Source organism: Erpetoichthys calabaricus, chromosome 10, assembly GCF_900747795.2.
Source record: "Erpetoichthys calabaricus chromosome 10, fErpCal1.3, whole genome shotgun sequence".
NCBI lineage: Eukaryota > Metazoa > Chordata > Cladistia > Polypteriformes > Polypteridae > Erpetoichthys > Erpetoichthys calabaricus.
This window is the reverse complement of record NC_041403.2, coordinates 20,450,368-20,465,566: the sequence shown is the minus strand read 5'-3', so window position 1 is coordinate 20,465,566 and position 15,199 is coordinate 20,450,368. Positions and strand designations below refer to the sequence as shown.

Genomic DNA, 15,199 nt, shown 5'->3' with positions numbered 1-15,199 from the left:
CCAACATCCTGCACCCCTCTTGGATGTTTTCTCTAATCAAGGCACACTTCTTGCCAGCAGACTATACTTTACATCACTACATCTTTTATAAACCCATTTCTGAAAACGTATGCATTTGATTGAGTTCATCCCACCACCTCTTCCACTCATACCACATAGCCATGTATCCATCCCTTTCACTCCTCCCTCCCCTTCCACTCCTTTCTGTTTCCAAAAAATTAATAGGGTGAATTGATTCAAAGCTTTTTCTTGTTAGATATTACCATTTGTCACATTTTTGCTCATAGCATTTTAACATTTCACAACTTCAGCCACATAAAGGAATAAAAATTTGCCATGTATTTAAGAATTTAATTATAGTACTAGGGTGTTGTACCATGTTAGCCATTATGAATGTAGAGAAAAGCCAAGCAAAATGACACCTTTTATTGGCTAACTAAAAAGATTGCAATATGCAAGCTTTCGAGGCAACTCAGGCTCCTTCTTCAGGCAAGATGTAATTATAAAATACATTTGTGTATGTTTGTGGCGTTTGTGTTATAGTTTAATGTATTGTCATATTTTGGTAGTATCTTACGGCATTTCTTCCAATTACTGGTTTTGCATGATGGGCTCTTGCTTTTTATACTTTCTAATCTTTATCTCTGGTGTGTTTGTATCTAATGTTATTGAGGTTTGAAAGATCAGAAAGTTGAGATACAGCTTTGCAGATTGATCATGGCACGAGCTTCATCAGTTGGTGGTGCTTTTTGTTTACAGGCATCAGAAGAGTTGGCCGAAGGCCTGACCAACAGTCTTCACAGCAGGCACCACAGTTATCTTCTCAGCAGCCGAGTAACCAGCAACAGGGGAATCAAGTAGAAGGAAAAACTGGTGAGAGGAGACCAGAAAGGCGGATCCCTCGTGAGCGCCGATTTGACAAGCCTACTGAAGAAAAGCCTGAAGGTGGAGAGTTCTCTGTGGACAAGTAAGATTGCAAAAGGAGAAGCACTGTTTCCTACAAGAAAACTGAGATGGTGGCAGATGTTAGTTTAGGCAGTGTGCACAGTTATGTTTAATGCACAGTCATGGTAAGCCTGCTCTTAATTGGGTCTTGCTGCCCTTAACTGAAAGCTGTGACTGTGACTTGGCAGCTCCAAGGCCATTGACATGACATTCCCAAACATCTTGTTCTGAGGGTCCTTCATTTTTTTGGGGGGAGTTTTTAAAAGCTCCTTATTCTCCTCCACAGGGCTGTCCTGCAGTTTGTGTGGACTGCAATTTAACAAGGTAATTTTTTAAAGCAAACCAATCACTGGGTGAGAGCATAAACAAAATGTTGAGGAAATAGGCAGCACCTGTTCTTAGAATTAAACTACAATCACGGTGGCAGGGTATAAGGTGTCCAGTAATCTGTAATTTCGTTATTCTAAAATTTAATTTCTAACAGCGTTTTCAAATGGTTGTTCTAATTTTAAGATGAGTTTTTCAGATGTTTTGCCAGTAATATTTCTGGAATAAAGTGTTGGTTCAATATTCTGTGGTAAGGCGCATTTTCAAAAGTACAATATCTAGTGCAATCTTGACTGTTTTTTAAGCATAGCCTGGGCTTCTGATTAAAACATAATTTTTGGTTTAAAATAATAGGATAGCTCTACTATCAAAATACTGAGAAACTAATAGATTTTTGAAATCTGCTTGCATGAGATTGAGCCTTTTTAATCCTTGTGAAAAGACTTTTTGCCGTAAAAGTAGTTTTGTCATCCACTTGTATACGAAGTAATAAATACTTCAAACATTAAAATTATTGTTACAAATACAGTACATTCATCTTAGTTTCTGTTAAATTGCATCTGCAGACTTTTAATTCATTTTTTGTCATTTTCATATTGAAAGGTCTATTGGGGATAGGCCACTTCGTGGACGTGGTGGTGGACGAGGCGGCCGTGGTGGACGAGGCCGTGGCATGGGTAGAAGTGATGGATTTGACTCTCGTGGCAAGCGTGAATTTGACAGACACAGTGGAAGCGACCGATCGTAAGTCATTCGTATTATTTTGAAACTTCACCAGTTTTATGCATAAATTATTTTCTATACCTTACATATCTGTCTTTGGAAAAAGAGATGTTTTCAGCAATAAGTGATACTTTGATTTTGTTTCAGCAGTCTGAAAGCTGAGGAGAAACGTGGTGGAAGTGGATCTCACAACTGGGGCACCGTTAAGGATGAATTAACGTAAGTGATGCTGCTGTGTTTTACAACCAAAGTGTTTTTATAGCCGATTCTCAAAGTTTGTTTCTTGTGACGGATAATTCACTTAAGTGGTTGAATTTTTGATTTCGCAGATTGTTTTCTTGATTGTTTGATTTAAAAAACAAATTTCCAAAACAGATTGTATGTACATTAAACTCCCCTGTCCACTGAGTGCTTGGGCATGTATCTATACTAATAAAAGGCAAAGCCCTCACTGACTGACTGACTCACTCATCACTAATTCTCCAACTTCCCGTGTAGGTGGAAGGCTGAAATTTGGCAGGCTCATTCCTTACAGCTTACTTACAAAAGTTAGGCAGGTTTCATTTAGAAATTCTACGCGTAATGGTCATAACTGGAACCTCTTTTTGGTCCATATACTGTAATGGAGTGCAGCTCGATGGCCGTGGGAGGCGGAATTGCGTATCGCGTCATCACGCCTCCCACGTAATCACGTGAACAGACTGTGAACGCAGTACGTACAAAACAAGGAAGAGCCCCAAAGAGTGCTGAAAAAAACATTCATTACACAATTGAGAATGCTGCGTGGTGAAAATGGACAGAGAGCCTGGAGATACTTTAGTTTTAAAAGGTCAGATGTGTAAATACTGTTTCTATACTACTGGATAATACTGCAAGCCAAGTTGTACTTGTTTTATTTGTTTTCAATACAGTGTAATGTACCTAGGTACTGTGTAATAGTGTGACAACATGTTTTCAAACCCCGTCATAAGTTATATAGCACATTAAATGCTTTGTGTTAAGTGATTCTTAAACTGACTTCTTGTACTAAGAGGAGGCGCCGGCAGTGAACCCCGCACAGAATACATTCACTTCATGATCTTCCTTCTCTCTGAACATTTAGAATGCTAAAATAAATACTTAATATAATTTTCATGGTGAAATGCATTAAAGCATGCATTAATCATATGGGGGCACGGCAGCGTGCCTACCTTGCATTTGCATGTTTTTCTGGTGGGTTTACTCGGTGCTTCAGTTTCCTTTCAAAGTCATGTAGGATGTGGGGTTTGTTGTGCTATATTGACCCTGCTAGTGTATGTTTTGCTTATATTCATCCTTTGATATGCTGGCGACTCGTTCAGAGATGGGCGCAACTCTGAATGGATGGCATAATTAAACATGTATAACGAAGATATTTTTAAAGTTCTGAACACTCCGTGGGCTAAGTTTATAACTAGTTTTAATTTCACAAAGACGTTTATCGTGTGGTGATTGGTTATGTGGAGAAAGAAAAAGGACGGATAGGAACTGGGGTTTTAGTACGGCAGATAGAGACAGCACGCGTGCAATAAAGAAAGCCCGCTCAGTAAAACATGCATTGAATTCTGTGTTCGTGTCTCCGACCACCAGATCACAAACCCAACATTTATACAATATTTAAGTTAAACCTGTGCGATACCCATTCATACATTCAGTTTTTTGGAGCCTCGTCACACCTGCGATAAAGTTCTCTACACTGAACATAATAGTGCAACTATCAGTAATAATACTATTATTTATTTTATTGTTATTATTTATTAGTTTAAATATTATGCAGTTTGATGATAAGGTTGTTTAAAAAGTCACTTTAATGTGTCAGTGGACAGAGATTAACATTAACAGAAAGTGTAGTTGGTTTACAAAAAATATTTACTATTTATTCCTTTTCTAAGACATATTCAGTGCAATACAACTTTTGACAAGCACTTCTGGATATTTTACTAAGTCTAAATGCCTCTTTGTATGGTTGAAAATATGTTGTCAAAATTATAGTTTAAGTTTTTGCAAAATTTGTTCAATAAAAAGGTTCTATATTTTGACTGCATCTGTCATGCAATGTGATACCTTCTCCATTAGTGCCACCCCCTTGAAAACTATCACTTTATGGGGCAATGCAAAACTGTATTAATACTTGTGTGCACATTAAAATGTTTTTTTTGCACAATGTACAGTACTCTTGACAGTGGAATAGGTTATTCTTAACCACATTTTCCACTGGAATTACTGGCTAACATCCACTCATGCATGGGGAAAAAAATACCGTCGAATACCGTGAAACCGGGATAATTTAGAAAAATACCGTGATATGGAATTTTGGTCATACCGCCCACCCCTATATATGTATATATATGTGTAGATATGTAAATGTGTATATATATGTGTGTGTGTGTGTGTGTATATATGTATGTGTGTGTATATATATATATATATATATATATATATATATATATATATATAATATTCACGGCATTCGAATGCCGTGAATGTAATTACCCCGATCTACATGCTGTCAAATAAACGAACCACACGCCGTGGCGCAACGTTAGGGGCATCGCCTCTGCCGCTGACGTCCGAGGTTCGATTCCCGAGAAGGGAGTGCAGTGGAGTGTGTACACCTGATGAGCCCAGAATGAGGGCGAAACACGTGTCGTGTACTCTTTGCATTTATTTGATAGTAAACTATTTCAAAATATATATATATATATATATATGTGTGTATATATACACATATATATATACAGGTGCTGGTCATAAAATTAGAATATCATGACAAAGTTGATTTATGTCAGTAATTCCATTCAAAAAGTGAAACTTGTATATTAGATTCATTCATTACTCACAGACTGATGTATTTCAAATGTTTATTTCTTTTAATTTTGATGATTGTAACTGACAACTAATGAAAGTCTGTATGAGTAGGTGGTACTTGTAAAGGTTAAGAGTTTTTTTTTTTCAGTTTTATTCTTTGTCACGTTCATGCCCCAACCAAACGCTGTTTTCTAATAAAGATGTGTTATAACAGAGGTGAACTCGGATGAGAATGAAGATTCTACATCGGAGAAAGAGAACAGAATCCCACCCTGCAAGAAATGTCCACTCACATATAAGAACAGTGCAGCTGCACTAGGCGAAAGATGGCACCGTTGATTATGAGTTAGTAGTTCTTACCGCTGTACTACCAAAGCAGTCGTGTCAAAGAAGTAGCTAACCCAATTTCTTTTTCTTCGGTTATATTCTTGAATAAAAGCCCACTTGTTTTGTTGTACTTGTACCTTTTGTGAAAGTGCTTATTTGATATTTGGACTTCAGTTTTCACGTGTTATACACATAATGTAAAAATTTTGTCATTAGTACTAAAACAAGAAAAAAGTTGTATCTTTTAGGTATATGTTCAACATTACTTGCATTTCCTGTCATCCTACACTTACATAGATCTTTGTAGACATGGAACATACATTAAATGCATGTGTTCCAAATAACTACATATTTACCCTATACAGCTCCAGGTACCTCACTCCCAGATAAACAAGGCTTGAGCTGGGAGAGCTTTTTGCCCATTTCTGCGGTGGTGGGATGGGATAGTAGGCTGCTTGCACTGATCGATACATTTACAAAACAAAAGACGCTGAATGGAGAGGTGCGAAGGGATTTAAATTTAAGGTGGGTTAGGATTACAAGTTTTTTTTATTGGCATCAGGAATTCTAGTGTTAAACATAATTTGGGGCTAACTGCAGATATGTTATTCATTAACTACCCGTTGGAGGGAATGAAGCATCTTGATTTGCATTGCATTCCCTGTCCCTTTTTCTGAGGTGTTTGTTGTTGGGGAAAAGTATCAGAATATGTGGAACAAAAAAGCTGTTCATTTTCTCCTGCTGTCAACCATGATTGCAGTAGATAATTGCTAATACTTAATGAATATTAGCTATCAAATAACTTATGAAATACAAATTATTTTGCAGCAAAATTTGAACTTTCTGTTTATCTCTGTAGTATTAGGGTGTTGTACCGTGTTAGCCATTATGGATATAATGAGAAGTCAAGCAAAATGACACCTTTTATTGGCTAACTAAAAAGATTAGAGTTTGCTGGAAAGCTTGCATATTGTAATCTTTTTAGTTAGCCAGTGAAAGATGTCATGTTTATCTCTGAGATAAACACTTGCACTTGGGTTGCAGTCCTCATTGAGCTTGTACTTACAGCATTTTCACACTGCGCCTTTGTATCAGTTTTCATAGATGTTTGCATCTACAACAGTGCATACAACAGTTTTGATAGACCTTCACTGTTTGTTACATGTTATTTTTAGTAATCTAATATCTCTTGTTGTATATTTGTAAGTGTTGTTGTTTTGTGTATGTTGTTTCACTGTCTTGGTACTCAGTAGTGTATAGTCACTAGATCTTGGTATTACTAAACTTTATTCTGCGCTTTATATGTATATTAGTGAAAAAGGATAACCCTGTTGAGATTCAGATAGAGAAGGAAGACCATGATCATACAAATATGGAAATGTGAGAGTCTTATTTTGCTGCATATGCACATTAATACCAGATATAACCTCCCTATGCTGCAGTACAGGCCTATAATGAATCATATAATTGACAAGTTGACCCCCTGTGGAATTTCTGTTCAAGTGCTTTCCATCTGGTGGCACAACTGGTGATGCTTCATCTCTGGTGGCTTGGAGCAAGAGAGAGGCCATCTTATTCAGTATTCATTCCCATGCATGCTATATCGAGAAGAGGTCTGGTAAGCATGCTGGACACAAGCTGAAGAACTACATCTGGAGCTTGTTGAGTTATGTGGATGGAATTAGTTACAATTAGGTCCATAAATATTTGGACAGAGACAACTTTTTCTAATTTTGGTTCTGTACATTACCACAATGAATTTTAAATGAAACAACTCAGATGCAGTTGAAGTGCAGACTTTAAGCTTTAATTCAGTGGGGTGAACAAATCAATTGCATAAAAATGTGAGGCAACTAAAGCATTTTTTTTAACACAATCCCTTCATTTCAGGGGCTCAAAAGTAATTGGACAATTGACTCAAAGGCTATTTCATGGGCAGGTGTGGGCAAGTCCGTTGTTATGTCATTATCAATTAAGCAGATAAAAGGCCTGGAGTTGATTTGAGGTGTGGTGCTTGCATGTGGAAGATTTTGCTGTGAACAGACAACATGTGGTCAAAAGAGCTCTCCATGCAGGTGAAAGAAGACATCCTTAAGCTGCGAAAAGAGAAAAAACCCATCCGAGAAATTGCTACAATATTACGAGTGGCAAAATCTACAGTTTCGTACATCCTGAGAAAGAAAGCAAGCACTGGTGAACTCAGCTACGCAAAAAGACCTGGACATCCACGGAAGACAACAGTGGTGGATGATCGCAGAATCATTTCCATGGTAAAGAGAAACCCCTTTACAACAGCCAACCAAGTGAACAACACTCTCCAGGGGGTAGGCATATCGATATCCAAGTCTACCATAAAGAGAAGACTGCATGAAAGTAAATACAGAGGGTGCACTGCAAGGTGCAAGCCTCTCATAAGCCTCAAGAATAGAAAGGCTAGATTGGACTTTGCTAAAGAACATCTAAAAAAGCCAGCACAGTTCTGGAAAAACATTCTTTGGACAGATGAAACCAAGATCAACCTCTACCAGAATGATGGCAAGAAAAAAGTATGGAGAAGGTGTGGAACAGCTCATTATCCAAAGCATACCACATCATCTGTAAAACACGGTGGAGGCAGTGTGATGGCTTGGGCGTGCATGGCTGCCAGTGGCACTGGGACACTAATGTTTATTGATGATGTGACACAGGACAGAAGCAGCCGAATGAATTCTGAGGTGTTCAGAGACATACTGTCTGCTCAAATCCAGCTAAAGGCATTCAAATTGATTGGGCGGCGTTTCATGATACAGATGGACAATGACCCAAAACATACAGCCAAAGCAACCCAGGAGTTTATTAAAGCAAAGAAGTGGAAAATTCTTGAATTGCCAAGTCAGTCAACCTGATCTTAACCCAATTGAGCATGCATTTTACTTGTTGGAGACTAAACGTTGGACAGAGAGGCCCACGAACAAACAGCAACTGAAAGCCGCTGCAATAAAGGCCTGGCAGAGCATTAAAAAGGAGGAAACCCAGCATCTGGTGATGTCCAGGAGTTCAAGACTTCAGGCTGTCATTGCCAGCAAAGGGTTTTCAACCAAGTATTAGAAATGAACATTTTATTTTCAGTTACTTAATTTGTCCAACTACTTTTGAGCCCCTGAAATGAAGGGATTGTGTTAAAAAAAAATGCTTTAGTTGCCTCACATTTTTATGCAATCGTTTTGTTCACCCCACTGAATTAAAGCAATAAGTCTGCACTTCAACTGAATCGGAGTTGTTTCATTTAAAATTCATCGTAATGCACAGAACCAAAATTAGAAAAAAGTTGTCTCTGTCCAAATATTTATGGACCTAACTGTACATCTCAATTTTCATTCAGGCATGGGATTGGGACTGGCCAGGTCATGTACCTGACTATCTGGTCCGTGTCCCCTCCACAGGCACCAGACGAATGAGCATTATGGGTAATTGCTGTTCACACCATGATGTCTGATGTGAGCCCTGTGCAATTGAAGGTGCATCATATACAATGGATGTAACTGGCACATACATTACCTTCACTTATTTATATGTTTTGTCAGCTTTCATCACGGAACACAACAAACTGCCATTCCTTTATCTAGTCAGCCTGCTCATGGCACCACTGTAGGCTTTTCTGGCAGTGATGTAAGTGGCCTCTATGCCAGGGGAATATACTATAGACCTACTCCAAGAAGTCTATTCCATTTAGTCCTAATGAGTTCTTCTAAAGTAAACTTGGCTTTGATGTGTGCCATTGCAGTTATTTGGTCTGCTTACAGCTGCCTTTTTGATGCACATACTTGATGTTCACAGAACTTCATCTCCATCTATGGATACGCATATGCTTTTGGCACCTCCCATTCAATTCATTCTGCAATTTGACAGAATGACCTTTCTGCTTTGTGAAAACCCAGCATGACCCTACTCAAACTCTTGTTTATTGCATAAATTATGTTCATTGAAGTCCACTGAGCATGAAGAACACTTCAGAATATTGTACAGTACATGGTAACAGAAATGGGTATTACTAAGCTCAATTGGGCAGTGGTGTGTTTTCTGTTTTTTGTATCACCAAGGAGGTATCTACTGATCTTAGGAATTCAATTGCAATATCATCTGACCTATGTCTTTACCATGTTGTATTACAAACTGAATTCCGTCTTGGTGTTCATTTTTTAATTATTTCACTAATTATGTACATGTTAAGAATTGTACTTTAGCTTTATACTTGGAGGGTAAAATACCATCAGATAGGCAGTAAATGCTTGCTTTGTAATTTGTAGACTTGGAAAACAAATTAACATTAGGTCATGCATTGTTCATCTGTACCTTAGCAAAAAGATGTAGCCCAGTGTAACTAAATGCTTGTTGAAATGGTGGATTAATGCTTCTGACCACTTAATGTTTAGAAGTTGTGTGGTTTCAACCGTTAGATGTATCTGGTACTGAGTATAATCCTAACTCCAAAATGTAGAAAATTAGCATCGGGACAAGTACTTTTTTTAAGATCACTTTTTAAAGAAAGGATGGCACTGTAAGATTCATGGCAATGGTCTCCCCGCTTAGACTGTTGAATCTTCTCTAAAGACATCCTATTTCTTCTTCTTTTTCTTCTTCTTTTGGCTTCTCCTGTTAGGGGATTGCCACAGTGGACCATCTTCTTCCATATCGTCCTGTCTTATGCATCTTGCTCTGTTACACCCACCACATGCATGTCCTCTCTCACCACATCCGTAAATTTTCTTGTAGGCCTTCCTCTTTTCCTTTTGCCTGGCAGCTCTGTTGTTAACATCCTTTTCCCAATATACCCAGCATCTCTCCTCTGCACATGTCCAAACCAACGCAATCTTGCCTCTCTGACTTTTTCTTCCAACCATCCAACCTGAGCTGACCCTCTAATGTACTCATTTCTAATCCTGTCCATCCTCGTCACACCCAGTGTAAATCTTAGCATCTTTAACTCTGCTACCTCCAGCTCTGTCTCCTGCTTTCTGGTCTGCGCCACTGTCTCCAACCCATATCACATAGCTGGTTTCACTACCGTCCTTTAGATCTTCCGTTTCACTCTTGCTGATAACCATCTGTCACACATCACTCCTGACACTCTTCTCCACCCATTCCACCCTGCCTGCACTTTTTTTTTTTTTTTACCTCTCTTCCACAATCCCCATTACTCTGAATTTTTGATCCGAAGTATTCACCTTCACCAACTCTACTCCCTGCATCCTCACCATTCCACTGACCTCCCTCTCATTCACACACATATATTCTGTCTTGTTTTTACTGACCTTTATTCCTCTCCTCTCTAGAGCAAACTTCTAACTCTCCAGGGTCTCCTCAACCTGCTCCCTACTCTCGCTACAGATCACAATGTCATCAGCAAACATCGTAGTCCAAGGAGACTCCTGTCTAATCTCGTCTGTCAACCTGTCTGTCCCCATTGCAAATAAGAAAGGGCTCAGAGCCAATCCCTGATGTAATCCCACCTCTGTCACTCCTACTGCAGACATCACCAATGTCACACTTCCCTCATACATATCCTGTGCAACTCTTACATACGTGTCTGCCACTCCCGACTTTTTCATACAATACCACAACTCCTCTCGAGGCACTCTGTTATATGCATTCTCCAGGTCCACAAAGACGCAATGTAACTCCTTCTGGCCTTCTCTGTACTTCTCCATCAACATCTTCAGAGCAAACATCGCATCTGTGGTGCTCTTTCCTGGCATGAATCCATACTGTTGTTCACTAATCCTCACCTCCCTTCTTAACATAGCTTCCACTACTCTTTCCCATAACTTCATGCTGTGGCTCATCAGTTTTATCCCCCTGTAGTTACTACAGCCCTGCACACACCCCTTTTTCTTAAAAATCAGTACCAGTACACTTCTTCTCCACTCCTCAGGCATCCTCTCACTTTCCAAGATTCCATTAAACAATCTCGTTAAAAAGTCCACTGCCATCTGTTCTAAACACCTCCCATGTTTCCATAGGTATGTCATCTGAACCAACGGCCTTTCCATTCTTCATCCTCTTCATAGCTGTCCTTACATCTCCTTGCTTATCCGTTGCACTTTCTGATACATTATCTCCACATCATCCAACCTTCTCTCTCTTTCATTCTCTTCTTTCATCAGCCTCTCAAAGTACCCTTTCCATCTGCTCTACACACTCTCCTGACTTGTGAGTACGTTTCCATCTCTATCCTTTATCACCCTAACCTGCTGCACATCTTTCCCAGCTCGGTCCCTCTGTGTAGTCCATTGGTCCATATCTCCCTCCTTAGTGTCCAGCCTCTCCTACAACTCATCATAAGCCTTTTCTTTAGCCTTCACCACCTCTCTCTTCACCTTGCGCCTTATCTCCTTGTACTCTTGTCTACTTTCTGCATCTCTCTGACTATCCCACTTCTTTTTTGCCATCCTCTTCCTCTGTATACTTTCCTGTACTTCCCCATTCCACCACCAGGTTTCTTTTTCCTTCTTCCTCTGTCCAGATGTCATGACAAGCACCCTTTTTGCTGGCACTCTTACTGCTTCTGCTGCAGTTGCCCAGCTATCTGGAAACTCTTCACTTCCTCCCAGTGCCTGTCTTGTCTACACCCTAAACTCAACCTTGCAGTGTTCCTTTTTGCATCTTCCACCGTTTGATTCTTGGCGCTGCACTCCCTCTCCTCCTTGATCTCCAACATCATCCTACAGACCGCCATCCTATGCCGCCTAACTACACTTTCCCCTGCCACCACTTTGCAGTCTTTAATCTCCTTCAGATTGACTCTTCTGCATAGGATATAATCTACCTGTGTGCATCATCCTCCACTCTTGTTCGTTACCCTATGTTCCTTCCTCTTCTTAAAATAACTTGTTCACTACAGTCATGCCCATACTTTTTGTAAAATCCACTATCCTCTGACCTTCTTCAATCCTTTCCTTGACACCATACCTTCCCATCACTTCCTCATCTCCTCTGTTCCCTTCACCAGCATGTCCATTGAAATCCGCTCCAATCACCACTTTCTGTCCCTTGGGTACACTGTCCATCACCTCATCCAACTCACTTCAGAAATCATCTTTCTCATCCATCGAACACCCAACTTGCGGGGCATATGCACTAACAACATTCATCATCACACCTTCAGTTTCCAGCTTCATAATCATTACTCTGCCTGACACTCTTTTTACCTCCAAAACACTCTTGACATACTGCTCCTTCAGAAGAACTCCTACCCCATTTCTCCTCCCATCCACGCCATGATAGAACAATTTGAATCCACCTCCGATCCACCTGGCCTTACTCCTATTCCATTTAGTCTCGTGTACGCACAATATATCGACCTTCCTTCTCTCCATCATATTGGCTATCTCTCTCCCTTGCCAACATTCAAAGTTCCTACCCTCAGTTCCACTCTCTTTACCTTCCACCTGTCCTTCTGCTTCCAGACACGTCTCCCCGCTCTTCTCCTTCTTCGGCCAACAGTAGCCCAATTTCCTCCGGCACCCTGGTGGCTGCCATTGTTAACCTGGGCCTCGACCGATCCGGTATGGAAATTTGTATCGTTGTCTGCATATTGATCTGGCAAAATTTTACACCGAATGCCCATTCTGACATAACCGTTCCCATTTATCCGGGTTTGGGTCCAGCACGAAGACACACACAGGTTTGTGCATCCCCTCTGGCTGGGTTAAAGACATTCTATTTATTAAGCTGTAATTATCAAGTGATCATTTTGCTTTTACGTGATCATTTTGCTTTTACTTTATAAAACGAATGTTAGTCTAGTAAAATGTCTTGGGATTCTGCATGTTGTTGATGATGTCATATAGAATAAAGACTTTTAAATAAAAATATCATCTTGAATTTAGTTTTGCGTTAGGGTCTATAAAGTTACTTAGTGTGTTTTTTTTTTTATTTGTTAAAGAGCGATGATACTTTTAGTTGAAAATTGTTTAAACGATTTTCATTTTTGAGTTATCTAGCTGAAAGGATTAGGAAAAGTGCTAACTCTCAGTCTGTTTTCATAGTACTATTCTTTTGGTTTTTTTCTTTAAGTAACAGATTTATCAGGAGTTAAAGCGGTTTCCATTTTTCATATTTTATGATTATAACATCCATCCAGTATCTAACCCGCTATATCCTAACTACAGGGTCACGGGGGTCTGCTGGAGCCAATCCCAGCCAACGTAGGGCGCAAGGCAGGAAACAAACCCCGGGCAGGGTGCCAGCCCACCGCAGACGATTATAACAATTTAATAAATAGTGTGCTTTCGTGTTTTCTTGATATGTTGTGTCCTGGATAAAAACCAAGATCCAAGCTTTTAATGACCTCTTGGGCACAGCCATCAGCAGTGTGTCTGTCTGCGGAGAGAGTGTCAACCTTGTTGAGAGGCTTACTTACCTTGGCAGTGACATTCATGTCTCTGGTGACTCTTCCTATGAAGTCAGTAGACGGATTGGGGGAGCATGGCGGGGTCATGATGTCGCTGGAAAGGGGTGTGTGGCGCTCCCGATATCTATGCAGAAGGATGAAGGTCCAAGTCTTCTAGAGTCCTGATGCTTCCTGTCTTGCTATATGGTTGTGAGACATGGACGCTATCTAGTGATCTGAGACAAAGACTGGACTCCTTGTGTCTCTTCCGAGAATCCTTAGGTACTGCTGGTTTGACTTTGTGTTGAATGAGCAGTTGCTCATGGAGTCCCGAATGTGGCACATTGTGAGGGAGCATCAGTTACGGCACTATGGCCATGTGGCGCGTTTCCCCGAGGGTGATCCAGCTCGTAAGATCCTTATTTTTGGGGACCCGAGTGGCTGAACCAGGCCAAAGGGTCGCCTACGTAACACCTGGCTGCAGCAGATAAAGGGTCATTTCCTGAGGGTGGGATTGGACCACGTGTCTGCCTGGGGGATTGCCAACTGGGTTCCCGAGTTGTTTCGTCGTGTAGTGGGTATGGCAATGCACTGTACCAGTGCATTCTCCTCAACTTGACATGACTTGTTGTTTCCTAATCCACAGCCAGTAGATGGCTCTGTTCTCAGCTAGAAAGAGGAGAAAGACTTGGTTATTCATTAGTTTTACATGTATACTACCTGAATTTTGTTTTCTCCAAAAACTGTTGAGGGAAAAAGTAGTGTTTTTATTCCATGTTTTAAAATTACCTTCTGATTTTGTTTTTAGTGAATTAGATCAATCCAATGTGACTGAAGAAACTCATGAAGGAGAAGAACAACCAGCGGCTGACTCTGAAAACAAGTAAGGAATTGTTTAATGAAAGATTCTTTTTGGAAGGCAGCAGAACCATTAGTTGTGAAGATAAGGCAACCAGATAATTTTATTATAGTGTAGAATCAGTCAACATTAGGTTGGTCTTAACTGCTTATGCATTGGCAATTTTGGCATTTTTAGGTTATTTCTGATCCAAATGAGAAAACTGGAAAAAAAAAGTGAAAAAAAAAGTGCATAGAATTCACTGTTTTAAACTTGGCAATGGCCATAATAACACCAGGGCACATTATGGTTGGCCTGGCATGGAGTGAGCAAACTAGACTTTGTGAGGGGGGCGGTAAAATGTGGACAAACGTGCGCAGTAATGGGATAAATTATTAGTTTGTGTACACCCTCAAATCATTCTGCATTGGAGTAATCTTTAATAAACGCAACACATCTGTTTATACTGTAGTGCTTCTTAACTGAGCATTAATACAACTAGATCATTTTCTTCCAAGTACCTGTTTTATTAGTATTTTAAATCCTAATTCATTCTGATATATTTAAGATTTACTTGTGAATTCTTGTTGGTATCTACATAAAATGCAAATTGATGTCTAAGCAGGTCACTGTGTTTAATATAGTCAAGAGAATTTTACAAAGCAAATGCAATTTGTTTTAGATGTGAGTTGCATAATTTTGCGAAAAGTTTATATTGTTACAATGGTGCGAGTTGGCAAAAGAAAAAAAAATGCAGTTGTCACCTCATGATTTTTTTTTTTTTAACAGGTAAGAACGATGCAAGGTTTAAGGTGACCTTTGCAAAGTGTTCTTAAAAAAAC

At 39.8% G+C, this 15,199-nt stretch overlaps 1 protein-coding gene across 2 annotated transcripts in view; it reads left to right on the top strand.

The window, feature by feature from the left end:
• serbp1a (SERPINE1 mRNA binding protein 1a) overlaps positions 1–15,199 on the top strand; it is a 42,273-nt gene that overhangs the window by 14,035 nt on the left and 13,039 nt on the right. Inside the window, exons 2-5 of one of the 2 annotated variants that reach the window (XM_028810986.2) lie at positions 760–967; positions 1,876–2,016; positions 2,143–2,214; positions 14,328–14,402. In XM_028810986.2, the coding sequence (XP_028666819.1) occupies positions 760–967; positions 1,876–2,016; positions 2,143–2,214; positions 14,328–14,402 (496 nt within the window). The remainder of the gene's footprint in view (positions 1–759; positions 968–1,875; positions 2,017–2,142; positions 2,215–14,327; positions 14,403–15,199) is intronic. The other variant, XM_028810987.2, reaches the window with a different exon arrangement.